This window comes from Anomalospiza imberbis, chromosome 7 (assembly GCF_031753505.1).
Source record: "Anomalospiza imberbis isolate Cuckoo-Finch-1a 21T00152 chromosome 7, ASM3175350v1, whole genome shotgun sequence".
In the NCBI taxonomy this organism is placed as follows: Eukaryota; Metazoa; Chordata; class Aves; order Passeriformes; family Viduidae; genus Anomalospiza; species Anomalospiza imberbis.
Window position 1 is genome coordinate 26,577,032 of NC_089687.1, and position 27,202 is coordinate 26,604,233.

The following is a 27,202-nucleotide window of genomic DNA, read 5'->3' on the forward strand; positions in this document are numbered from 1 at the left end:
TTAAAACTACTATGTATCCAAAGGTAAATTGCAAAAGGGACTATCATATACAAGCTTTTTGCAAGGTTTCTTCTAACTATCAGAGGCTAACAGACTACTGATGAGAATTACTCCCACAGCTCCTATTTTCCTGTCCAGGGAAGAGTCCTTAGGACAAGGACACTCAGTACTTGTCCTCGTAAAGCTTTCCATGCTTTTAAAACCCCTTCTGTACAAGACCAGGATGGGGTCCTAGTTGACAAATATGTACTAGTAGTTTGTATGACAGAACAGTATTATTTATGACCACCCCTTTGAAGACTCTCCAAAAACCAGTTCAAATCCCTTCTGAAAAGAAACATGTCGTTTGTCATGTGCATCAGAAATGGAATGGTATACTAAGATGTAAGAGCTTATATTGGGAAAAAAAATGGATGCCCATGCACTCCTGTTATTTGCTCTTCCCTCCCTCCCCCCCAAATCATACCTTAGCTGCTGTTGGATAGGCCAGCTGGATAGCTTCTGACCTAAAATATTAACACCACTTGTTTTACGCAAGGCTTGTTTCATTCATTAATGAGGTGCATGGTTGTTGGGAGAAGATAATTGTTACTGATGGGATAGGCTCTGAAGTCTATTCCTACGACAGCTTTGTTCAGAAAGGGAAGGCAGATCAAAGATGATTTTCTCACCAGAGACCCATAAAGAGCAGTAACTTTTCCCAGCACCATCCTCAGCTATATCACAGCTGTATCACTTTCTATTCCTAATGGAACAGATTCTTCCTACCTAAACATCTGAGACCTTATCTGCTTAAATAGGCTTAAGGGAGAAAATTGCACTTTTGCCAACAGACAGACAACTTAACAGGCATCTACTGTCCACAGCTAGAATCAGGAATTCAAGTGGTATGAAAGAGGCCAGCCCTAACAGCTGGCAGAAGCCATCCTTTCCTCCTTGTTTTATCAAATCTTTTCAGTTGCTGTGAATGTAAATGGTCTGTGAAACAGGACTCCTTCATACGCATCACAGTAATGATGATAAACTCCTATGCAAGCAAGTAAAAAACCTTCATACAATTTAAAGGAACATATGTACTTATGATTGTGGGGAAGGAGGGTGAAAAACTCATGGGGCAAAGCTCACCAGTGTTTACCTGTGCAGTGAATTCAGCAGCTCCTTCAACAGTCCAACAGTGAAACACTGAGAATTGGAGGGCCTGAGGGCTTGGGATTTCTGTGGAAGCCTTAAGTGTGAAGAAAGAGACATTTGGGCAGATACTGAGCTGCAGTCAGTGGGATGAGAAAGGCAGCATGTTAATTCAGTGGGAAAGAAAAGGTTTGTTTTCCTTGGTAACAGGTAAAGAAAAAGAGTCTACAGCCCTGGGCTGAAGCTCCAAAAGGAGTTTCTTCTTCATATTAGAAACTAAGAATGGGCTCTGGGGAGTCATTTATCTGCCTCCCCTTTTCTTCATACCTTTAAAATCCTACCATGAACTCACACCATCCACTGCTGGCATAGAGAGGACTACGGGTAGACTCAGGAACCGCACTGAGCCTTTGGGCTCTCAACCCCAAAGCCCCCCAGGCACAGCCAGCCCCCATCAGCCCTCCCAGCAGGATCCTTGCTTTTCAGGAACTTCTTCCACCTGGTCTCCCTGGAGCTGTCCTATTTGTTCTCCATCATCCCTAAAATCCACTGTCCTGAAAGAGCTCTTGCATTTCTGCCCATGAGCCCCCATAGCCACAAAACAGACCAATACTTTAAAAGAACAAGTACTTTACATTTGAATAGGAATATTATACATTAAGATACTATAGAAAAAAAATATATACACATACATACACAGACATTTGTGCCTCTAAATTTTGTGGAAACTGCAATAATTTTGTACCACAAAAAGCACTCAATACCAGTACTGATTTCCACCCAACAGGCCTCCAGCCTTGAGTGACAGCTATAGATGTGTACCTTTTTACACCTCTACATTTTACCAAAAGGTTATATTTGCATGCACATACAGAAGAACATCTCTTCTTGTAAAGCAACCAATCACTCTTACAGGCAACCAACAATAAGGATAACTGGAGAATCAGTTGTTCATTTACAGTATTGTTGAAGGTCAGGAATTCTAGGTTTGCAAAATAAGTGCTTGCACACAACAACCACAAGAAAACAAAGTAAACATCAGATAAACGTCTGCAATTCCAACACAAAGTAATAATCAAGTACTTTGCATCAAGCTACATAGATTACTCTGAAAAATCAGCCCTGAGTACTCTATTTAAGCAACTTTAACCATTGAATGTGGCAGCATTTGCTTCTAAATTTTTTCAGATACATAACAGTCTTCTCTGTAAAATGTAGATGGATATCAGTGAACAAAGGCATTAAATCGAATATAGAGACTGGACTTGTGGGATGAGTTCATGTTCCTCCTTTAGCAACATGCACAAAACAAATGTAAAACACTTTGAAAAAGAAGGATTACATTGAATTAAAATAAACAACATAGCAATAAACTGAAATATATATCCAGAAGACAAAGAACTGAAATTCTGTGAAAATGAAGACAACTGAAGACAAAAATGTGAGTATTGACTCAAGAATAATTTAAAATAAATTTTCCAATGAACAGAATAATAACAGAATTGCAACTCTCATCCCCAGCTTTTTAAAACAACTAATTCTTTATTGCTTCTTTAAAACTTCCAACTTTTTCTTCTATTGTTTTCAGAGTACCATGCAAATCAGGATAGAATACAAAATTCATTTCAGAACCTGCAATTCAAGATAGACTAAAAAAGTGTTTTCTCTAGCTGTGAACACTAGGTCAAAACCAGAAATACTGTGCAGCATAGGATGAGACTGTAGCTCATGGTGGAAAGAACTGTGCTAAAACCAGAACTGTTAATGAGGGAACCAAGCAAGAACTGATGGAAATATAACTTGACTTTCCTTAAGCTTTTATTCCAATCACAAATGTATTGTCTGCTTTGAATAGAACTAAAACGGAAATAACCTCTTGCTAGTAATCTTTAGCTGTAATTTATTATTTTGAAAGAAGGATTCTCAACAATGAGGAAAAATTCTCAAAAAAGAACAATATAGGAAAAGAGAATATAGGTTGGAATGCAACGGTTTAAACTTAAAGAAAAACTGGCCATGATGGATTTATTGAATAGCATGGAAGGAGGTACGCAGTTTTTGAGCTGGTATGCAGGTATGCAGTTTTTGAGGAGGTATGCAGTTTTTGAACTGGAAAAGAGAAGGGGACTGCTGACTGAGTGCTCCAGAACTAACACTGCAGCACACAACACCCATCTGGGAGATATTTCTACAATTAGCAAAACAACCTACCAAAAAACATAACCAACAAACAAATAAAGCAAGATTAAAAACACCAACCAAATAAATAAATGCCACAGGTGAATCTTGTGGGATTTTTCCTACCCAGGAATAAGTAAAGCATACCATAAAACAAGTCAGTGTAGATGCTAAATATTAGAGGCTCCAAAAAAACTGGAGTTTTTATGCACTTTCATGATAAAATACTGGCTCTTATTTAATAAGAGCATAATCCTGTTGGAAAATTCTAATGGGAGCTAACCCATAAACATTTGCTTTAAACAAATAATGTTTACAATGTTAGTTAACCTCAGAGAAGTTAATATATGTTAAGGCTAAGATATAGCACCTAACAGATTTTGCACATAAAGGCATTTGGAACACAAGTTCAATGTAAGGCTTTCAAAAGTTTTAGGTTTAAATACTCAAAAGAAAATGAAAAAATAATTTTAAATGGCCACTGTTTAGAAGATGTTTGTGAAAGCTTGAATGTAAGGTAAAGTAACAATTTTAAATGTTAATATTTTGGTTCATATAATATTCACAACACTTTCTTCTCTACATAAATGAACTAATAATTTTGTTGGGGTTCTTTGTTTGTTTGTTTTAAGTCTGAAAAAGAGAGAAGTGCTCACACTGAATTCTTCCACAGCATGCAGGAAAAAAAAAACTGTTATGTGATCAAGCTCTCCACCACTTAGCAGGATCTAATAACAAAAAGGCTTCTATTGCTGTATAGAAACTATTCTGAATGTTGCTCTAGGAATTCAACATCTGAAGCAAACAATGCAATCGCTTAACTTGCTATCTATGCTGTTATCAGTTTCACTTCATTTACAGCTTTAAATAGATTCCAGGTTATTTGTAGGTGCGATTTTTTTTCTGAAGGAAATGTCTGTCACATTACACAGCTCAGTTACTTACTATGGCGTTAATTCAAATATTACTAAACCTTAATTTTTATCACATTCCATTTTCTAAAGATTCCTGGTAATTATTTTAATTGTATGGACCACATAAGTCTGAGAATGTCACTTTTGAAAAAGATTAGTTTGTTTTCTGAATGTTGTGGTGACAGCATACTTGGACATATTGCTTTGATTACTTCCTTTGTTGTCCTGGGCTTCTCTTTCTTAGGAATGTATCCATGAGCCCTACATACCAAACATGGATTTAACCAAGCAGGTTAAATCACATCTGTCTGAGCTGATAGCTTTAAGTGCACAAAGCAAGAGGTAGATAAGCTGAAATGGCAGCGTCAATCATTTTCCATGAGAAAGACTCCTACATTTAGTTGTTATGACCAACTGCAATTACAGTATTGCTGCAAAGGAAGACTGCATGCATGAATGAACCTCATTATAAAGCCAGAACTTAAGTTCAAAGATGTCAAGTCAAAAACATTCACCATTACAATTCACACACTTGTCTTTATCATACAACCTTATGTTCACCTGGAAACCTCACCTTTCTCCTCTCCTTGATCTTCACACCATTAACATTATGATCAGGTCAAAGTTGCATTTTCTTAAGCATCCATGTCCTTTATCACTTTGAAGTTTAGCCTTCTGGACCCTTCTTTTGTCACAAAACCATTGCCATACTGATCCACTTTGCTGTTGGATTCTGTGATCTTGGAGCTGACAGATTCTATGATCTCTGTAGTACAGTAAGAGTCAAGGGTCTCAAGCAGAAAATGTGAACCCAGCATTGTGATTCACATTCTAAAGCTAAGGAATTAAATTGTGGAAGACCTTCAGAAACAATGAACAAAATGGGCCATTCGGATAGAATCCAAATTACTCAAAACTTGAAACAGAAGAGAGAGGTGGTGTTCCACGGGGCAACTGAATGACCTGGAGCTGGCAGTGAGCCACATCAGTCAAACGAAAACAGCTTTCTGTCAGCAGTACTCTAAAATATGCTTAGTCTGAATTTCATAACACAATTAAAAAAGAATGGCAGTACTTTGAGAGCACCTGCCTTTCCTTCCAAGACATTTAGAGTTCTCCAATTTGAAAAATCCTTCCAGGCTTCACAGGTGAAGGCGAAGAACTATGGTGAGGAACTGTGGCAGTCGCTGATTTTATCTGTTTCCACAGACAATGCTTTTTCTTTTGGTTCTTGTTTAACTTGGCTCACACAAGTAACAATACCCTCTGTATTTTCTTCAGCTTAAAAACAAAACAAAAATCAAACACTGAAGTTTAAACTCCATTGACAATGCTTCAGCCCCCAATAACTGTGCATTTAAAAGAAAAATATTTCAGGAACTCAAGCTAATAGTTAAGGCATATATGAAGTTTACTGCTTTTTAGCTTGACAGCCAGTTATGTCACCTACTATGCTCTAAAACATTGCAAGTTGACATGAACTTACTGCAGTAAGGCTCCCCTTGAGTAACAATATTTAAACCAATTTATAAAAAAAAATGTTTGGAGATATAAAATCACATTCACAAAAAATGTCTTTCCTCTTTCCCATGGAAAAATAAAACTGATTAGAGTTGTCTGCCTTGGAGTTCCCCACTACCAACACATTTGTCTCCTTTCTTCAAGACACACAGAATAAAATCTGCTGTATTTTCTTTTTTCTAATATTGACATATTATTGAGAAAACAGCAACTTACTAAGTGCTGGCTGGCTGTCCACAATCCGTAGTGGAATAGTATGCACATCTCCCAAGAGAATCTGATGCATTCCTCCTTCCAGGCCTCTGGAGTCATCCACCCCTTCAGCTGGTACCAGCTGGCCCATGGCAACCAGACTCTGATCAGAGCCAGGCAGAGCCCCAAAAGCAGGCGCAGCAGCACTGTCCTGTGTTAGGGCAGCACCTGCTTGCAGACTCTGCCCTTGACTCAGTGCTAGAGAATGGCTGCCTATTGCACCCCCCAGGGAATCCAGGAGACCTGCAGGGCTGGGAGAGGAATGGTTATTTACAGCTAGCAGGGCTGTTGATCCATTTGTTGAGGTAAATGCTGACTGCAGCTGTAATCCCTGTGAAAGAGAAGGCAGAAGTACCAACATAGCAGCATTTACAGCAGAAGGAGTTTGCATTTAACAGCATGTATTGTCTAGGTTGCTTTTGACTTCCTACTCAGTAACTCTTCTGAACACTCAATCCCAGCAGCTCTAGTTTCAAAATGTACTTGAAAACAATTAGGACAATGGAGTTCAGCAGCATTTAGAAGATTGTTTATGACCATAAAGTTCTAATTTTGGATTGATACTCAGTTTCAGATCATGCCCCAGTACTGCCCATTCCCACAAGAGGTGGGTACTACAAGCTAAGTATACTGCTTTAAATAAAATGATGAGAGATGGAGTCAGGCTGCCCTCAGAAAGAGAAGAAACAGCAAGTAGAACAGAATCTTAGTACAGATCATATTTCTAGGGAAAAGATCATGCATTTTGTTTGGGTTCAGGAAATATGAAGGCAGATTTTCAAAGTAGTTAAGGAAGAGGGATAAGAGAGCCAGCTTCAAAGGGAGATGAGCTTCAGAAGAAGCTCTTTTTGCAAGACATTCTTACCCCTCCCTCTTCAGCCTTTCAACCTGCAAGTTTACAGCTATGAGCTAGGAGCAGTTTCAGGATTTTAAGGTATTTCCTTAAAAGGCCGGAGAAGGATTTAAAAGGAATAAACAAGACTGTCTTATCTCCCTGCAGTTGTGCAGCATTTTCATTATGAAATGACTGGACCACGTGGCAAATGAACAGGTACTTGGTTTGAGGTAGAAACCCACTGCTTTTATCCTCTTGGTTTTGCCTTCACAAGAGTCCCTAACTTCAAAGTGTCAAAAGATGGTAATGGGATCCCCTGCACCACAGCTAAATGTGACATGCAAGAGCAACCAGAGTAAGAGCTGACAGCTACTTCAAAGTCCCAGTGTTACCCAGCTATGTTAGGGATCAGCTGAGAGGGAACTTGCTGTTCTCAGCTTGCCTTCAGCACTTCCAGCACAGCATGTTTGATGTTCTGTAAATGACTTGACTGTACCTGAAGTTGTGCAAATATCTTGGGCTGAAGTGAAGAAAGTGAAGACAAGAGCTGAGCTGTTTCTGATATCAAAGACTCCCCGCTCTGGTTGGATTCTGCTTTGCTGATGACTGACTCCTCTCCTGAGCTCCCTATGGTGCCAAAGGGAGGAAGCAGACAGTTATGACAAATCTCTTCTTCCTGTTTAATAAAAGCCTCCCCTGTGAACCAAACAAACTCCCTTCAATCTCAATACAGATATACAGAAGACACAGATATACATACATATATGCTATTCTCTTTGCAGAACTTGAATGCTAAAGAAAGAAGACTAGGTATGACAAAAAGACAAAACTGCAGGAAGTCTGTATGTATCTGCACAGAGCAAACACCAGAGGCACCAATAAATCTGTTCTTGAGAGCAAAGTAATTGCACCCTATAATATGCTTTGAATCTGTAGTTATAACATAAAAGCTGAAACGTTTCTAGCAAAGCAGCAATTAATTTGACAGTATCTATACCTGAGTAAGGGCTTAAAAACACACAGGTATCAAAGGAAAGGGTTGTCTTTCAAAATAAAAATCTACACAGGAAATTTTCTGTGTCTCACCGCTCTCTTCCCGTCTTTGTGAAATTAGCATAACTTCTATGCAATATCATCCAAAGTCCATTTATCTGGAGGTCTTTCAGCCTACAGATTATATAATATCCTCAAAATTCTTATTTAATGCAAGACTATTGGACTTAATTTCCTGAAGTTTGGCAAAAATTGAGATTTGCTTATAACAATTTCTGCAAGAAAACTTCTCATGAGATCATTCCATTTCCTGTTTGAGCCACCCAGAACATTTTGGTTAAGCTTTATGCAGACACAGGCAGACAGTGCTCAGCTTCTTATTTCTCAGTTCCACTGTTATGGAGGTAATAGAAGAACTTGCCCTGTGAATGCAGATTAGTCTGGTGAATGCAAAAAAAATTGAGAATGGTCAATTGCAAAACATTTTTATCAGAAAATAATAGGAAAATTTTCCAGCAATCTGAGAGGAGGTAGATTTTTCAACATATATAATGATCTGCAGACTCTTAACTATTGCAACTAGATACATACAAACCTATAGATCTTCTTGAACACAAGTACTTTAAATATTTAGACTCTTTTGTCCCATATGCATACGTGAATGTTCATATGCAGGAAGAGATAGCAGTTCTTTCCCTGGGTTGTATTCTACAGCAACAACCCTGGGGAAAAAGGTAATAGTTCAACTTCTCCTCTACTTGCTACAAAGAAAGTTGTATCACATGGAGATAAGGAGTTCTGCACAAACAAGTTCTGTTACTGCCTGATTTCTTAAATGTACAGTTGTCTCCATTTGGCACAAGTTGAAATTAAAACAAATATTTATATTAAAACATATATATATATATATACATATATGTTGAAATTAAAACAAATATGTATACAGTTCATATAAAAATCATCCTTGATGACCTCTACCACAGCTGTTGAGCTCTGGAAAGCACAACTATCCCGTGTCTCTCCATAAAAACACAGTAATGGCAATATTAACATAGGCATGCAAGCTTAAGTACAGCAAGTCTGTTCACATTGCAAATTAAATTTTTTCCTAAAAAACAAGACTTCCTTAAAAGAGAGGGACACTGTTCAAGTTGAGTCTAAAAATTAACCTCTTGTTCTCTCACAGTTGTAAACACTGGAATTCTTCCCTAAAAGTACCAAGCATATATAATGCTTTTCAATTCAAATTAATTCATTGCAGCAACAACCAAAACAAGTTTAAAAATCCCAAATGAAACAGAGCCCAAACTTTGCCTTTTTGTAACAGTAAATGCACTGGTGTACATGGAACCGATTCACATAAATTAGGTACACCAAGTTGTTGAGGAGAACTCACACAGTGAGCCAAATCTCTGGGGGTTTATATTTCCTGCTACATCAAATAAGGAATTGGCCCATGTTACTCCTTGACCTAAGAGGAAAGGGACACAAACACATCAGGACTTCTTCAGGTAAGAACCACAGGATAACTGTTGACACAAGTAAACCCTGACCATGACAACTGTGGCCAGTGCCCCTTTGGTCTCTGTAAATTTCTCTGTCAGCTGTCTAGAACAAAATGTACCCACCACCATGTTTGAGCTAAATGGGGAAACCAGCTGGCTCTGCTACTGCGATTGAAAACATCTGCAAAGTCTGCAGCATGATCTGAATGTGTGCACACAATTAGGCTCTTCCACCTCACTTCAATCATATCCCTGCTAAAAGCCAGGGATAGTTCTGATGAGTTTCACATCAAACCCATTACACAGAGGATGGGGAAAGCATCTACAAACATGAGGAAAAGTTCTTTTGATGTCACACTAGACAAAATATTCTTGAAGCAAGGGTGGGAAGGGTAGAATAACCTAATTTAAATTTATTACCAGCCACCATAATCCAACAGAACATCTTAGCCTATGTGTAATTCTAACTATGCGGGTAGCAAGTAGATCTAGTTACAAACACCTGCATTTTGTATTAGTACATGTTTTGAAATTGAAGTAATAGTAGTAGGAACCCAGTTTCAACGAAGGAAAAACAGCATAACATCTACCAAAAAACAGTCCTTCAACCAAGAATGCATAGAAGTAAGTTTATATAGAAATCTACCAAATCTACACACTAGTTTTGCAACAGACTGGGAAGAAGTTCAACACTTTGTGCCCAACAATCACTGGGAAGAGATGGTACTTGGGTGCCACATTAATAAAGAAGTTACACCACAAAGAACTGAAGAAATACATCTCTCAGCTCTGCTGCCATTTAACACCCGTGTTTCTATTTCTGTTCTAAACATCAAGGAAAAATGGAAAAGATTGTTTTCAATTCCAACAACTGAAATACAGTGCTTGTTCTTCAGTGCCTGCTCCTAGCATTGGAACTCATCAGGACAATGACTTTTGAGAAGCAGCAGTCTCAATGTGCATTGAAGTCCCTTTCAGCAAGACATTTAAAGACATGTGAAGCACAAACCACCTGGGAACTCAAGTACCCTGCAGGATCCTAGTATTGTGTCCCCTGACATACATATCCGTTCAGTAGTGACTTGATTCTCTCTAAAGAGGTATTATTAGCACCTTCATCCAACATAAAATGTTCTTTCCAGACAACCATCCCATTAAAATTTTTGTTTGCTTAAAGATGCTAAATAAAAGCCAAATTGATAATTTTAATACTGCTGTCAACAACAACATGACTATGCATATTTTTTCCACACATGCAGTCAAACACAAAAAAAACCCAAAACAATAAAATACTTATAGCAAAATAATCATTCTTAAGTTCACCTGAGTGACAGGACATGACAGCAACCTCCCAGGAGGGAAAATGAACTTCTGAGACATAGCTAATAAAACACATTTGGAGGCACAGGTTATACATGCAGTCCTACCATCTGAAGGTGGTGAGGCAAACGCAACAGTCACTGTTTCTGTGAGGACATTCCCACTGTCTGTGGTCCACTGCAGCTGAAAGGAAAAAGGACTCTGTTCTCAGAAAGGGTGCAAGCTTGTCTACACGAACACAGGACTGATAAGAAAACAGTGTCTAAAACTACATTTTCTTACATTTTTTTTATAATTATGCATTTTAGGACCTCTTGATTCACAAAAAAAAAGTACTGTGAAAGATTTTTAAATATGCACTGTGTATCAGGAAGATTATCTGCTTTATCTGCTCATAACAGTTAAATGACTTTAAAATAGAAAACAGTCAAACCATTTGGCTAATTAGCAAGCACACTCACTCACCTGGGCTACACCAGTGTAGGGAGAGGGAAAAGATTGATGACATAGCATGACTAAACAGTACTGTTTTCAAAGCTGATTTTAAATCAGCCATTTCCTAGCAGTTAGTCTCATAATTGGGAAAATTAGGATCACTGTGTACCCTTTATTACTCAACACACAGGAGAAAATTAATGAACAAGATTTAAGAGTTACTGAGCATTTGTAAGATTCAACTCCAACCTCACTGCACTAACTATAAAGTGCATTTATTACTATTTACACATTCAAAATATTTATTAAGTCCTAATTCAGACGGCACCTGAGACACACTTCATCCCCATTTTTTCAGCTACTGAAAAGTAGTAGTAACTTCTTCAAAACATAGACAGTGACAAAGCCATGAAAAAAATTTTATGCCACATGTCAGTTTTTCTACACCAATGGCTTCCAGTTCACGCAGTCATCAAGAAGTGCTAATATGGTGATCTGTCAACCAACTAACAGCAATCTAATGCTGATGACATAAATACTGAATAAGGTCAGAAGGTTTTATTCACATTTAATCCAGTCTTACTCAGCCACAGATTCCACTGAAAATATTGCTGCTGCAAATATAAAGTCACATAAAATTTTGGATGAAATACAGCTAAGTGATAAAAATTAAGATTTCCAGTATTTAACTCCAAAAATCAAAAAGATACACAAAGGCCAACATACCGTTGCTGGGATGCTTTCTGAATTATACACCATCTCCCCATTCCTTAGGGACTTCTGCACTTCATGAATGTGGTTCTTGATGTCATTCACAGTGGGGAAGAAGGACAGGTTATGTCTTTCTGGCACTTCATCAGGTGTGAACAATTCTCTTTCCACATACTTTCTGTCATATGTTAAAGGACATTTATTACCATACTTAAATATATTCCACTATTTCCTGCTGTTAAGAGACACTGCTACCTTCTCCCTCCCCTTGTTGCAATGACAAGATAAAAGTAAGCTAGATGATCTACTGAGCCAGTTCTTTGTGTATCAGCTACAGAATTTGGAATTTAAAACCCCCATTTATTCAAGTAACTTTAAAGAGTACAGCAGCTCTTAGTGGCTATCTACAATGATATGAAAAGATAGCAAAAGCTGGGAAAAACAGACTACTTACGACATCTGGGAATTAGATTTAGTAATGCACCAGCACTGCCCTTTAGCTGCAAACCAAATTAATCAAATACAAATGTAGATATAGCACTATAGACTGAGAGCACTGCAGACAGTTCTGTACCTTAGCTGCTTCCTCACTGCATAGACCTGCTCTACTCCCTGAGACACCAGCTCTCGGATCTTGTCTGCCACTTGAGGATGAAGTCGAGAAGGCAGAGTACTGTTCTCATCTCTGATGACTTCCTCCTCCTCCTCAGGAGAAGACATAGAAAGATGGGACGGTGAAGGAGGGAAGCAGGAAGTTTCCATCTCATGATACTGGTGGGCTTGCTGAGTAGGTAACTGTACATACCACCTAGCAAGGAGAGAGTTTATACACACAATTCTCAAACAAAGGCAATAAATAAGTGTCCTGGGGGAACAGTCTGAGAACTACCAACAACTAGTCAGTGTGACAAGTTTTTATAGCCCCTGAGCAAGAAGATATCTTTCAGAATTCGGGGCCTTCTCACACCTTTCAATGCAAAATTAACTAGATCAACCCCAAAACAATACAACTATTTCTATCAATACCCTGTATGGAAACACCTGCTGAAGTTCCACAGCTTAGTGCTTAACACATTTACCAAATTAATACTTCAGTGCTACAGAAGTCTTACTGACATTGTGGATTTTTTTACTATTAGTAAGTAACTAAGTAAAAAAAAAAAAAAAAAAAAAAAAAACCAAAAAAAACCAAAACAAAACAAAACAAAAGACCACGTAAAATACTGCTCTTTTCTGCTTCATTTGTGAAAATAAAGAAAAAAGTGGAAGTTTCACCTGAGGACACCACCAGCATCTATCAAGTTCTTCTTCAGCATGTTGAATGCTTTCTCCTGCTCCATTCTTATGATTTTCTTGTCAATATTAGGGTCAGTAGGAACCCTGTATTCTGGAAACTTTTGAACCTTTTTAATATAGATCCTTCCAAGGAGGAATAAAAAAAGTTCTCCATCAGTATACTTTGTCCTTGGGAAGGGAGAGGCAAAAATCCCACTTACTTCATATCAGGCATTAATAAAGAAAAAGTTCAAGCAGAGTGATGTCAGGCCTGAGGAGTCTCTAAAAGAACTGTAAAATTCCTAAGGATACATTAATAGATATGGATGCAGACAGACACACTTCTGTTCTGGTCTGCAAGCCACTCAGCCAGAGTGATTTTACTCCTCAACAAAAGCCCTCGTCCCTCAGTATGGCAAAAGCACAACACCAATTGTGAACAGGCTGCTGTTCACCCAACTGTGCAGAACTGAGCACACACAGACCTAGCTGCAACTATCATCAAACACCCTCTTAGCTCAGTAAAAACTGAACAAAAACCCAGGAGAATGCTCAAGGGTGAAGAAAAAAAACATTAGTGTTGAAGGAGAAAATCCCCAGTGAACAGGAAGAACTGTAACTCCTTCAGCACAAAGAACATGTGCTAAACTAGGATGATTGACTGATACCAGTGCAATTAAAAGCATGAAGAAGAAACAACAAATAAGATGACAAAGTTTTAGAAGCAGAAATAGTCACTAATGACACCACGATAACTTGTGAATGCTCAGGTGGATAATGAATCCCACTTGTATTTCACAGAGTGATGTACTGCTACTTTGCATTCAGGGAGTCTATCAAATTTCAGCCTCATTCAATCAGACAGGACAGCATTTCCTCCTTACCTCTAAATGAGTATCAACCTCAAGTTATCAAGGAGATAAAGCAAAAGAGCTACTGTGAGTATCAGCTACCATCCCAAACCAGTGCTTTGTCATGGCTCATAGCAAAAATTCTTTCTTAGGATGCTCAGTCACTCTTACAGCTTGATATATAATTCTTACCTTGCTGGACAAGTGGCTTTGTACAACTGGCTAGAGGTGCTTTCCTGCTCACCAGCTTTTTTGGGCTGAAATCCTTTCCTCCTTGGCCCATATTGGCACTCCATTACAATGGCTCTGCTTCCTGGAAACAGAAAGTAATGCACTCTGTGCAAGCAATCACTTAATTCATTACACTAAAATACTAACTACAGAAGAGATGAGAGCTCTTTCTGTTTGCCATCAGACTCTTCAGAAGGCAGAACCCTCAGGTATAGCAAGCAAATACAATGCAAATGCTTCTCTTCCAGCATGTAAGAACACAGAGCACTTTAAATCATTTCTCAAACTTATTACAACTCACAGCACTCCTCAACATATGTGAGGGCAAAATACTGGACTTTGCCCTGGTGAGCACCAATACTTTACAAGATGAGAAGTCTTGCAAGCTACCAAAGGAGCACAATACTGGTAATAAACATAAAACGCAGAACCCCCAAAACAACGGAGAAAATCCCCAACTGAAATCAAAGGTGTGATGGTTTTGGATGGGATAGAGTTAACTTTCTTCACAGTAGCCAGTGTGAAGCTGTGTTTTGGATTTGTGCTGGAAATGGTGCTGATAACACATGGATGTTTAGTCACTGCAGAGCAGGGCTTACGCAGAGTCAAGGTCTTTTCTGCCTCTCACCCCACTCCACCCCACCAATGAGGAGACTGAGGGAGACAAGGAATTGGGACAGGACACAGCTGGGACAGCTGACCCAAAATGACCAAAGTCATATTCCATGTCGTATGGCAGCATGTGCAGCATATAGAGCCAAGGGAAACAGGAGGAAGGGGGGGACATTCAAAAGTTAGAGCATTTGTCTTCCCAAGTAACCGCTACAAATGATGGTGTCCTGCTGTCCTGGGGATGGGAAGTTGTGAATGAATTTCTTACTTTGCTTGTATGTGTGTGGATTTTCTTTTACCTTTTAAACAGTTCCTATCTCAGCCCATGAGTTTTCTCACTTTTACCTTTCTGATTCTCTCCCCATCCCACTGGGGGAATGAGTGTGTGGCTCTGTGGTGATTTCCAGCTGGGGTCAAACCACGAGACAAGGTCAGCAGACATTTCCAGCCTCTTGGCTTGAATCAACACTTCAGACCATGCTGTTCCATAAAAGCTCAGCCTTGCAGTTAAGATATCTTAACTAAATAACAGTTTCAGCACAGCACACCCACACAAAACCAGACAGGCTCGAACAAATATTGCTTTTCTTTAAATTTGAATTAAGTGACTTCTTCCAGTCAGACCTCTAACAAAAGGGATTGACAAGCAAAGCACTAAAGTGGTCAAGAAAGGAACATCTTCCAAATTTCTTCCACATCACGCTTAGTTATCTTTTATTTATAGTTTGTGTACTCAAGTATGCAGGCAAGGAGCTGCCTATGCTACAAGTGATATACCCAGAAACTTTTGAAGTATTATAACAGCAACATAATGTGTTTCCATGAGATACCAAATGATTTGGATGAAACATGCATATGTCTCATACGCATGTTGGGAAAAAAAAAGGGGTAAGTTGCTTTGATTTTATTTTTAGTTTTCTTTTATCTCACAGTTTATGGCTGAAGCTTTAAAATTGGTGCTAACATTTCCCTTTTTCAGTAACTCTCAGGGAAAAAAAGAATTAAAAACCCCAAACATAACCTACATTCCTCTCACTCATTTTCTTTATGTAGCAAGTAAAGCCCATTCATTTTATATCCAAATTAAACTCTTGGTAATTTCATATGCATGAGCTAAATATCTAATTACCAACCTGTGAAGTCTGCATGAACATTCCAAAAAGAACCCCAAACACCAAAAGTCTCTCTGCTGAGGTCTGTTGATGTTTATCTTACTTGCTTGCTTGGCATTTTGAATTTATTTATTTATTACTTTCATGTTTGCAACTTAAATAGTTTATTGACTCCTGTGGAATAAACTCTTCTACAGATCTTCAAGTTAGGCAAGAATAATCGAATAAGGTCTTACCCTTATGAGAACTTTCAGGTCCTAATTGAGCAGATGGGACCTCCCCCTAAAGACCTCATCACAAGAACCCCCATCAAATGGTACTTAGCTAATCTCTAAAGTACAAAAGGAAATAATCATGGCAAAACATAAAAAAAGAAACAAGCTCCTTCAGATTCTCACAGCAGTGTGCAAACTGCTCCTTTTTTATGTTTGTGTCTTGGCCTTATCAGAACTAAGGAACAACATAAAGATTCGTCCTTGTGGCCAGCTGGGAGCTGATGTTGAAATGTTGAAAGTAGTTATTAAAATAAAAGTTAGTTACCTGCATTGACAAAGGGGATCCCATCATATGGGACATACTGAGATTTCCACATCAACCGTGTGGCGGGTTTGGCTGGGCTTGGAGACTGGCGTGTCCCCCACACACTCTGTGTTTGCTGCTTGTGTAGCATGAGAACGCTCTCTAACTCTGCCTCGCTCACACAATAGCCGCGGTACGAGTCCCCAATTCTCTGCGTGGAAAGGATGGGAAATAATAGGATTATTCACCCATCTGACTGCTGAACACTACACAAGAAAACTAAAGCAGTCAGGGACTCTGGCAGGTGAGAACATAGGCCCAGATTTTGGCATTCCATGTTTTTTGTCCCCACAGTAGTATCCTCATAAAGAGATTTATCATAGGATCTAACAGAAGAGCAATCCCCACTGAGGCCAGGAGTTATCAGCCATCCAAAACCTTAAGAATACCAAGAACCCCTGAAAAGGTTACAGTCACTGTCAACTCTGATTTCCAGAGGACAACTTCACTCCTGTGGTTTACCCCAAACACAGACGTCAGTTGCGGTCACTCACTAGACAAATTAACACTAGATGAAGTTTTTCACTTGACTGCCATAGAGGATCTCTGCATCTACTGCAACACACACTGCACTGAGCTGGAGCAGAATGCAACTGCCCATACCACCAGTAACTGTCTCAGCTACTTAGTGCACTAACTTTGAACCGAATGTCTCACACAGCATCCATCTCAACCTTCGAGGCACTCTTGATCCTCAGCATTACACAAAAACATACTATACCAGATTTGCTATGTGCAAACTGACGATGGTTTCAATGAACTCTGCTAATGTCTGGGCAACTCCACAAAAACTGCATGTAACTTGACTCAGAGAAGTTATCCAGCTACTCAGTAGTTCCTACTCCAGCTACTCAGTTCCATCACAATTGCTTTGGTGCTGGTCTGCAAAGGCCCAGCCAGCAAGCAACAAAATTACTGGAACAGAGAAGAACTTTTCATCCAAACTGAGAATGCAACACTTCCTTCTGTTCATATGCAGCTGAGGGTCAGGCTGGCCAAGTAGCTGTAACAGCCAGTTTGCCAGCTCAGTCTTAAAGTGTATCTGTGGGACAAACGCGTGGTGAATGAGTACTAAGGTCTGATAGATTTGTTTTACCACCTTCAGTGACAGAACAGCCAGATGTTTAAATAATACTGGCAGCAAAAGAGTCTCTCCAAGACTACCACATAGATACCTTAGTGACAACTGCTTAAAACCTGCCTCACACTCATCTAAGAAAAACAGAATGTGCTGCCACGTGTCTGTGGCTAGCAAGACCTAAAGTCAACAGTGAACCAATGAAGATCTTGTGAATGATCTGGGCCAGCACAGTGCTGCTGCTAGTGCAAGGCCAGACATGGAGGATGGTGTGTGCCCTGGGTGCGAGTCACTGAGACACCAGCTGTTCACACCCCAGAGCTCACTGCTCTGCAGGCACTGCTGCAGCAGCTAACCAAGTCTGCACAGGCTGCACTCACATGGCTCTGGGAGCAAAAGACACTGGCAATTGTTTAGCTAGAAGCTATAAATAATACTTCTGAACAAAACTTGATCTGAAAAATTCAGGAGAAGGAAAGTAGCCTGAGGAATACTAGAACTTCTTCCTTTCTGCAAGTCTGGGATGTTGCCTTTCAGACGAGGGATTACAGCACCACACATAATAAATACTGCAAAGTCAGCTGGGTTTTTTCCCCACACCTTATACCTGGTCACTAAAAATAGGTCATTGACTTTATTCTAGAGAGATGAGAAGACTGGCAAAACCGTTGTGCCAGAAAAGTAGCAAAACCAGTTAAGGAACTTTCTCCTATTCTGGATTTACTTTTGCACAAGTTAGATCATTTTCCCTGAATCGGTGGAAGGAGAGAAGGAAGACAAGAAGAAAACCATACAGCACATAAGATCCCTGCTTTTACAGGCTTCACAAGTAGGAAAGAAATGGACAAACATGACTACCTTCTTCAAATAATTTTGTATAGTTAATTAATGCAGTTTTAAATTACATTTTATTTCAGTAGGTTGATACATGCAGGAAATGCATTCTGATCAGACCACTGAAAACTAAATATAAGTTATTGAAAGGAACAGTTTAAATTAACTCTGTAACAATGTAATTACCTTGAAGTAATCACATACTCTTCAGCCCTTTAACTCCAAGGTTCAAGCCAAAAAATTGAGTGATTCCTTCTTTCATCCCTGGCCTTGCCTCAGCAAAGTACATAAAAGCTTACCCTGAAGTAAACACACCAAGACTGAAGTTTTCCTTGAGGAAACTCACAGCAACAGGGTACCAGAGGCATTTTGCAGTCCAGACACAGCAAGTGTAAGCTGAACATTTCAAGGCAGCCAGCTTTTACTGCTCTGTGTTTGCCCACAGTACCAACTGCCAAAGGAGTCACTGGCTTTTGGAGTGCAGTGGCTTCACCTGCTGACATCTTGTGCAAGCCACAGAGACCACAACACTGGCTTAAGCTTGCTTCAATTCTGAAAGACAACTGAAAGAGTGGAGTTGTGAGCTGACGTATTTACCAGCACCTCTCCGAACTGGATCTCCAAATTTCAGTACAATCCTTCAATTCTGTTACGAGTAACAGAACCTTTTGACACCTGAAAGATAATTGACACCTCAAAATCCCAGTGTCTCCAGTCTGTGCCCAAAAAAAGGCAAAATACATCCCAGCACTCTCTGGTGGATCAGAGAGGATTAATGCATACAGGAAAAGGTTCTGCTGAACAGCAGAGGGAGATGTTTGTGTCCTCAGAACATATTAAAATGGACATTATTTCTATTTCCTTTTCTTTAAAAATAAGAACTTTTCTACAAATGTCACTGTGAATTTTAAACACAGCAGGTGAAATTTCTTATAATAGAGAGACAAAGCAGATCCAAAGTCCTCCGATAATATGATACCAATAATAATAAATAATTCAGATAATAAATGATAAATAACAAATTATTCAGATAAGCCACATGGATTCTAAGACAGGAAAGAACGTACCACATAGTGCTAAAAACACAGTGAACTTTATGAAACTGCAACTTCTAGTTATCAGTGGCCAAGCCAACAGAAAAAAATGGTAGATATATATCTAAAGAGATTAGGCAGCTACAGAGTATGAGTTTTACTTTTAAGAAGTATTAAGAGAAAGTAAAATAAAATTCTGTCAAGAAGAGTCTGGTAGCAGGAGAAAGGGGTAGCTGATCTCTCAAGAAACTTCCTATCTCTCATCCCTTCCTGTTAAGGGACTTATGAGGCATTCTAGCTGCTGATAGCATCCCAGTCATCAGGATAGTTCTGCAAACATTTAACAATATGCAAAAAAGGAAGAGTTCTGTTTAAGTCAAAAGCCACCACAGAACATAAAGACAGAGCATTTTTTAACAAAAGAGGAAACAAGCACAAGTAACCTAACTTGCTGGGACAAAAAATAAAAATCAGCAATAATATCTAAAATAGGAATCCTTAGTGAAATATTGATATTAGGGTGCATTAAGTCTCAGAACTGACACTGCCAATCACATGGATTTTGATTTCTGTGCGATAACACAAACCACATGAACAGTTGCAGAAGTCAGCAAAGTTTGCACTGTTGTTCAACAGCAAACCCTAACATGGCACACAATGGCTTTTCCCAGCTCTACAAGGTATCAGGTTTTCAGCAGCACTTCTTTCATTTCAGGAGCAGTTGATGGTCAGTTATTCTAAAATTCTCAAAATAGAGAGGGATTTCACAGCATTTTATGTGTTTAACTGTGCTAGCAGTACCAGTGCTATATACCAAGAAGCTCAAACACTTCTACAGCTATGAATTATTCCTTTCAAGGAATAGGAACACTATCTCAGAGCTAGATGATAAAACATTAAGTCAGAATTTTTTGTGGCCCACCTCACAGTTCCTGAGACGGCGCGCCCATGCCGGCGTATTTAGTGGCAATGGCTGAAGAGGGATGGGAAAAGAATCTTCCACTACCCTGAGAAAAAAAATAGAAGTCTATACAGACATTCAGAAAAGCAACAACTTAGCTTAAACTACAGGTAAGATCAAATCAGTGTATTATGTACAACCCTAGAGCATGTGATCAAACTATGGATATTGTATCAACATGCCTTAAAAACCTGTGGTCTTCATTTTCATATTCTATTTCATTGTTAAAATAATTTACAGTAAATAAAAGTATTAAAAACCCCATTGGTTTCTACATTCAAGTCCTCCAAACATTCAGTACACTGTGGGTTCATAATTTCTTTTCCATGGTAATTTTGTGATAACCATTACAAAAACAAACTGCAAGAAAAAAAGGCAGTGCTAACAGTGGATCAAAGTGATTGCTCATCCCTTTAACCCCTGACCTACCTGGTGGCTGTTTTTTTCGATACGGTGAGAGATGTCTGTGGATGTAGAATGTAACTGCTTGCACTGTCTGCTATAGAAGCCACCACCACAGTCTGCAGGTTCCCATCACCACACTTCTCTTCCGAAATATCTTTACAAAAAAAAAGCAGCTTGCTGGTTAATAACTGAATGTAGAATGGGGAAAAACAAACTATCATTAAACTTTGTGTGTTGTTGAAGCAAGCTTTTTGTCATAGGAAAGAAGTTTTATAGATGATAAAGTAATCTAATAGCTGTAAATCAGTGCTCAAACTCCTGGCACACATATGAAGATACACTTGATAAGGCTGCTTATATTTAAGGACTTTGGTAATTGTGCTACTGCTTATGAATCATTCCACAACAAGGCAAATAATCAGAACAACTTGCAAATTACTCTGCTTCCAGGAATCCATATAGGATTGCACAAGTATTTTGTTCAGCTGCAAGTCACATACTGGTTGCTTTTAAAACAAGAAAAAATGAGGTAATGATACTGCTTTGTACTTAGAAAAGAACACTTAAACAAGAAAAACAGGCCTCTTGTAATTGAATCTGACATGCTGTTAGAACAAATGTTTTAGCCTTTCTTGGTAATAGGGAGCAATCCACAAGCCAAAAATTGCTCTTAGATTGAAGCCTGTGTGTACAGTTAAACAAAAACATAATGGAAAACTGTGAAAGCAGACCTTCAATATTTTGGTCTAAACGTAAACACACAAGGTCTCTTTAGATGAGGTATTTTTGCCCTTCAGTTATGAAAGCTTCCTTCCCTCATCCAGAGAAAGTGGTAAGCTATTGACACAGCACAGAAATGGATCCACACAAAGCTCCATAAGAAGATTCCTAAGCGTGCACTCGGATTAAATTCACTCTGGCTCAAAGCACTGGTTCCTCCTACAGAGTTGCGCCCTTAAGACACTGCAGGCTTCTCTGAAGTCTGCACCATTCCGTGCTTTACCACCATGTGCAGACAAGTGAAACTCAGGAGCTGACAGGCCACTCTCCTTCCTCTTTCACCTCCACAGTAAACTGCTGACAAGTCTCCCCAGCTATCTAAAAAAGACCAAATCACTACAAAGTCTTTTACACAGTCAGTCTCTAGAAAAAACAAAACAATACAAAACAAAACCCCACAAATGACATCTGTATCACTGTTGTAGAACATGTATTCAAATACTAGGATACCGAGCCTCGTGTTGAATGAAAAATGGAAATGCAAAACTACTATTTAGTATTTCAACTTAGTGCTTACAAAGAGTAGCAGCAATTATTTTGTAACTAAAGGCTCCCAGTCAGCTTTAAAGTAATGTAAGACTCTGCTGTAACCAAACCTTGTTTTACCCCTGCAAGAGCTGGAGAGGGAAGGAAGGTTGAGCATTAGGGTAGGAACTAGTCTTTCAGTGCAATGTCAGGAAAACATATTGCAACCCTAAGTGAAAAGAGCTAGATCACTACTTGAATCCCAAATCTTTCTTCTATCCACCCAGCACCAGGACTCTATTCTTATTCTGAGCTATCATTCCACAGGAACACTTAACCAGTGCTCAAATCTTGAAAACTTTACAGAGAGAATGAAAAAACAGTTTAAAGAACATTTGAGAGTTTAACAAAATGTGACCACCTCATTCTCAATCTCAGTCTGTGAATGCAACCTAGTACATAGCACTTTGCCATCCAGCAAGGATTGCAGATAAATAATCAATGCTTTCAGATTTCAGTATGTCCATTTTCTAGATAAATCCTTAAAATTTGCACTTCTAGTTGTGTATCTCAGCACATGCTTAAAACGTGACAACTAACACATTCCAATGAATGGAAAGCTACATCTTTTTTTCCTTGACTGGGAACTGAATTTCTACCTAAATGATTCATTCCTGGCTTCACAGAAGATGCATCATCACCAGATCTCTATCTGGCCTGTCTGCACTACAGGAATTAACTACTTCATTCACAATGAAGTAAACAAATACTGAAAATTTGAAGCTGATAGTACAGCTGACAGTACAAATATCATTATTAAAGGTAAATAAGGCAAGAAACAACTCTGTGCTTGATAAGTCAATCTACCCAGCACATACCCTTCAGAAAGGGGGCATAATAGCTCTCCTAAGCTTTCATTATGCTTTTGCCCAATAGAAAGTGTGGTGTGTGAGGCACCAGATTCATAATCAGAAAGCAGATTCAGGGCATATTTTGTCTTAAAACTAAGGAAAAGAAACAAGGTGCTTAAAAAAGACCATGGGGGATGAGCTTAGTCACAGGAGCACAAACCCTCAGGTCCCACAGGTTAAACTCACCCTGCGTGCTGGTCACATCCAGAAGCTGATCTGGAGGAATAATCACTTGGGTCACTCCTGGCTGGGCAGAGGGAATGACATGCAGCACCTGTCCATTTTCTGACTGGCTGGCAACAATCATCTGTAAGGCAGTCACACAGAATGAATGGCTCTAGTTTGTATGGTGATCATGCAGCATGACTGGGTTTGATTATTACCAGAACAGGAAATATTTTGCTTAGAGTTAAGGCCTGTATATTTACTTGACTTTACATAATAAGAAAGCTGTCTCTTTGTTGTCAATTTCTTAAAATTACTTTCCCCTTTTAAAATAGGCCTTTAATTCAAGATAGAAAAAGAAACCCGGTACTTTACCTGATTCTACAATGAATGATACATTTATTTGAAACTGACAAGTCTATTATTAAAGTTATCAAACACCTGAAAGCCAATCATAGTTGGATTCACTGTAACTCCATTCACAGATTAGCAGAACTAATAGTAACATAAAAAATGTGACCTTTACTTCTAAGAAACTGACCTCTATGGGCAGCATTTCATACAAAAGCAAAGAGAAGAAAAGCTCCAAGGCTTAAAAAAACAATACAAATTAGATCACCTGGGATTCTGAAAAATTTGAACAACTCCTTAGGTTATATTTATATGGGACATAATTACAAAGGACTCTGGGTGGAGAGTTACCCTTTTTACAAATAGATGTTACAAATTACAAAGCAACACTTTAAGAAAATGAATTGAGGGCTGGGGGAAAGGTGAGATATAATGACTTAGCTTACTGCTAATGTTCTGATTCCCTCCAAAAAACACAGATTTATCCAGGGAATATAGAGAAAATAGCAGCAGCAGAAATACAAGATCTTATCACACTGCAGCATCCAGGCTTGATACTGACAAAGGACATCAGATAAAAAATAGTAATGGCTGCAGACAGGATTTGCCTACCTGAAGAAGGGCAACTGGAGCATGAACTCTACCACTGAAAAGTTCCACCTTGTTGCTAGATATAAAGTCTGAATCAGCTGTTGCTACAACAAACCACCACATAAGAGTTCTTCAAAGAGCTCCCTCATCCGTGAGCACAGCCCCAGCCCTGTCTGCAGACACACTCACCATGGGTGCACCGGGCCCTCCCAGGGGCTGCAGCTCACACAGCGGCTGCCTGGGCTGCTCTGCCAGGTGGAATTCCTCGGCAGAGTGGGCCCGTGGCTGGGGCGGCACAGCCGATGCAGGAGGACTGCCCGAGAGGGGGACTGTGATGGGCAGCGCTGGGGGAGAGTCGCTCTGGCCAAACAATAGATCCCTGGAATCCATGCACGTTAGTTGCTTTCACAGAGGAAAAACAGTAAAATGTATTTTGAGTAGCAACTTCTACGAAGGAAAAAAAAAACAAGAAAGAGAAAAGAACATTTAAAACCTGTGTGCTACACTGTATACTCAGAGCAGCTCTTGTCCTTCTGGATCAAGAGGCTAACACTAGCAGTTCTATTTTTGTTTTCTACTTCCATGCTGAAAATTAATCATATTCCTGCTTCCTAGAATGAAGTCTCTCTACTAAGACAAAAGAAAATCCCTTGTGCTCAAAATCTGCTCCCCAAAACCATGTATCACTTTAAAACACCTCAAGTCTGCCCAGAAACTGAGAAGACTTATACCAAAACCAAAACTGTAAAATATTCACCAACTTGATTTGACTTCAGAAGAAATCCTAGATACTATTCCACTTGGCCTTTCCATATATGCATTTAGCTATGAAGAAAAAAAAAAATCTCTGCACATTTTTAGAATTCTTTACCACAGAAGAAACACAAGCAACACAACCTCCAATTCAATGCCAAGAATTGTACAGCGTAAGGCCAAGAATCAGAGTTTCAATATCTCAAAGAAATAAAGCATATCTTCATCAAGTTTGCAGAACAGAAGTCCTAGAGTACATGCTATTTTCATTAAATTTAAGAGCATAGGCATAAATACTTGACTTGTTGAAACTCTGACAACACAAACATTAAGCATGTAAAAATAATGGAAAAATAGGCAGTCCTTGTGTACAACATGTCAAGGTGTCATTTGGCCAATGCAAGAAGGGCTGCAATTTGTTGCATCTCTTGCAGCAACTGCACAAACAACTGACGTTTTTGCGACAAAAATTAATACAATGCAAATCAAAGAATGAGGAAAAATGTTTCTAAATTTTATATACAAGTCAGATTTGATCTAAATAACTTCATCAAAAATTCTGCAGGTATAAATCTTCTGTGCTGAAACTGTCTACGATGAGCTACAGCAGAAAAGCAGCAAGAAACAAATGGCACCTGTTGTGTTAGACATTGTGCAGAGACCATAAGCACACAAGGAAATCACTACCTGAATGATATTTGATGTTAGAAAAACATTCTGCAGAAGAGCATTCATACTCAGAAATCTCCCCACATAAGACGACTTGGCAATATCTGATATAAAAAACACGAAAGACTCCTCTCCCTCAATACGTACACAGGTGTCCTATGTCCCTGGACTCTTTATTTGTCACATTTGGTCACTAAGCAATGCCAGCTCATTTTCACTTGTTCTGAACCTCTCCTACTCCAACGCATGCCACAAAGCATTCTTTTTTAAAGAACAATAAATAACAAAATAAAATATGTATTTCTTCAGCACCATAGCAGGACATAATTACTGAAGGTTGTCATTACGTGTAACATCTGGATAGTCATCAGTTCAAAACTTAATGGCACAGGAATCCAAGGGAAGGATGCGCATTCTTAAAAGACACAATGTATTACTCTAAAGGCAAGAAAAAAAACCTGTATTGATGAGATAGCATATTTGAAACTCATCAGAGTGGATGCAAAGGAAGCATCTACAAGGACAAAGCATTCATATCTTACCTGAAAAATGTGATCATTTGTTTCTGACTCTCCTGTACCATTACAGCTGCCTATGAGCAAATCGTTAGATCCTTCCATAGCAATATCATGGTCAGCTCCACTGTCTTCCATTACACGGTGACCTGAAACGGTTATAAAAGTTCATTTTAGCCTTCTGCCAGGAGATTGCCGCAGGTGTTGTTTTCAGGTCTTACAAATTTAGCGTTACAAGTTCTAATGCTGTTGCAAGGTAACAGCAAAGTTCTCAATAAATCCTTCCCTCCTTATCACATTATGACTCACTGCAGAAAAATTCCAGCGTGCTGCTCTAGGAGTACAGCTTAGCCTTTTACATGAGACAATTTGCTTAATTTGTCATTGCATACACAGATACAAAACACACATGCACCCTCCCACGATTTTCATCTGAATATGTCCAAAAGCACTGAACTAACAACCACACACATCTAGAGAACACTTGATATTTAAGCACATGGCAGCAGTGCTTTATAAATACATTAGTCACCTTCTTCCATAATCACCAGACAGAATTTGCATTATGCAACTCTGTCATGCAGACATCTTGAAGTAAATCAATTTGTTTTAAGGCTTAAAAGACAGCATATAAAAGAAATAAAATTACTACTGGTAGTCTACAGTGGTATGCTTTGGGCAGAAAAAACCACCAGATATGTAAAACAAAATTTGGCATTAATCACATGGTGAAAGACAAAAAGACAGAGTTCCCAGCACCCCAGAGATCTACCTCCTATCCCAAAGAAAGCTTCAAGATACTCAGCTGCCCATTACAAACCTTCAAACAGACAGATAATACTGGACAGGGAATTGCCACATCCACAGAATGATGCTCTCATGCACACAACACACCCTTTAAAGCAGCGACCAATCCCAAACATTCACAAGCAACAGGACAAAATTACAATTAAATTGGCCCCTACCTAACAAGAGCTTACATATATAAGACTACACACATAACATACCCAACTGAATAGAAGAAAACTTAATTCCTGTAGTTTGGGGTGAAGGAGGGGGAAGGGTGGTCACGATTTTCCCCTTCACTATTTTATTTTAAAGACAGGCTGCTTTATATTAGCACATGACTCCTACCAGCTGTATCTTCACCACACCACGCAAGTAAATTCCTCAAGATGGACCTTCTTGGCTGTGGTATTTCAACTGTTTACAGCTTTTGCAAGGAGACTGTAACAGGC

General features: G+C 39.0%; 1 protein-coding gene across 3 annotated transcripts; it reads right to left on the reverse strand.

Moving 5' to 3' along the window:
• Positions 1 to 4,926: 4,926 nt before the first annotated feature.
• Positions 4,927 to 26,113, reverse strand: CARF (calcium responsive transcription factor). Of its 3 annotated transcripts, XM_068196175.1 has the most exons (14): positions 25,992 to 26,113; positions 24,217 to 24,474; positions 23,107 to 23,227; positions 20,789 to 20,918; positions 20,321 to 20,405; positions 16,414 to 16,603; positions 14,111 to 14,231; positions 13,068 to 13,211; positions 12,367 to 12,600; positions 11,808 to 11,970; positions 10,754 to 10,829; positions 7,325 to 7,455; positions 5,958 to 6,324; positions 4,927 to 5,501 (listed from the first exon to the last, which is right to left on the reverse strand). In XM_068196175.1, exons 2-14 carry the CDS (start codon positions 24,415 to 24,417, stop codon positions 5,383 to 5,385), a joined length of 2,082 nt encoding a protein of 693 aa, XP_068052276.1. In that variant the 5' UTR covers positions 24,418 to 24,474; positions 25,992 to 26,113; the 3' UTR covers positions 4,927 to 5,382. The 3 variants fall into 3 exon arrangements, with proteins under 3 accessions (XP_068052276.1, XP_068052277.1, XP_068052279.1); XM_068196176.1 differs by lacking the exon at positions 13,068 to 13,211; XM_068196178.1 differs by lacking the exons at positions 16,414 to 16,603; positions 20,789 to 20,918; positions 23,107 to 23,227; positions 24,217 to 24,474; positions 25,992 to 26,113.
• Positions 26,114 to 27,202: the final 1,089 nt, after the last annotated feature.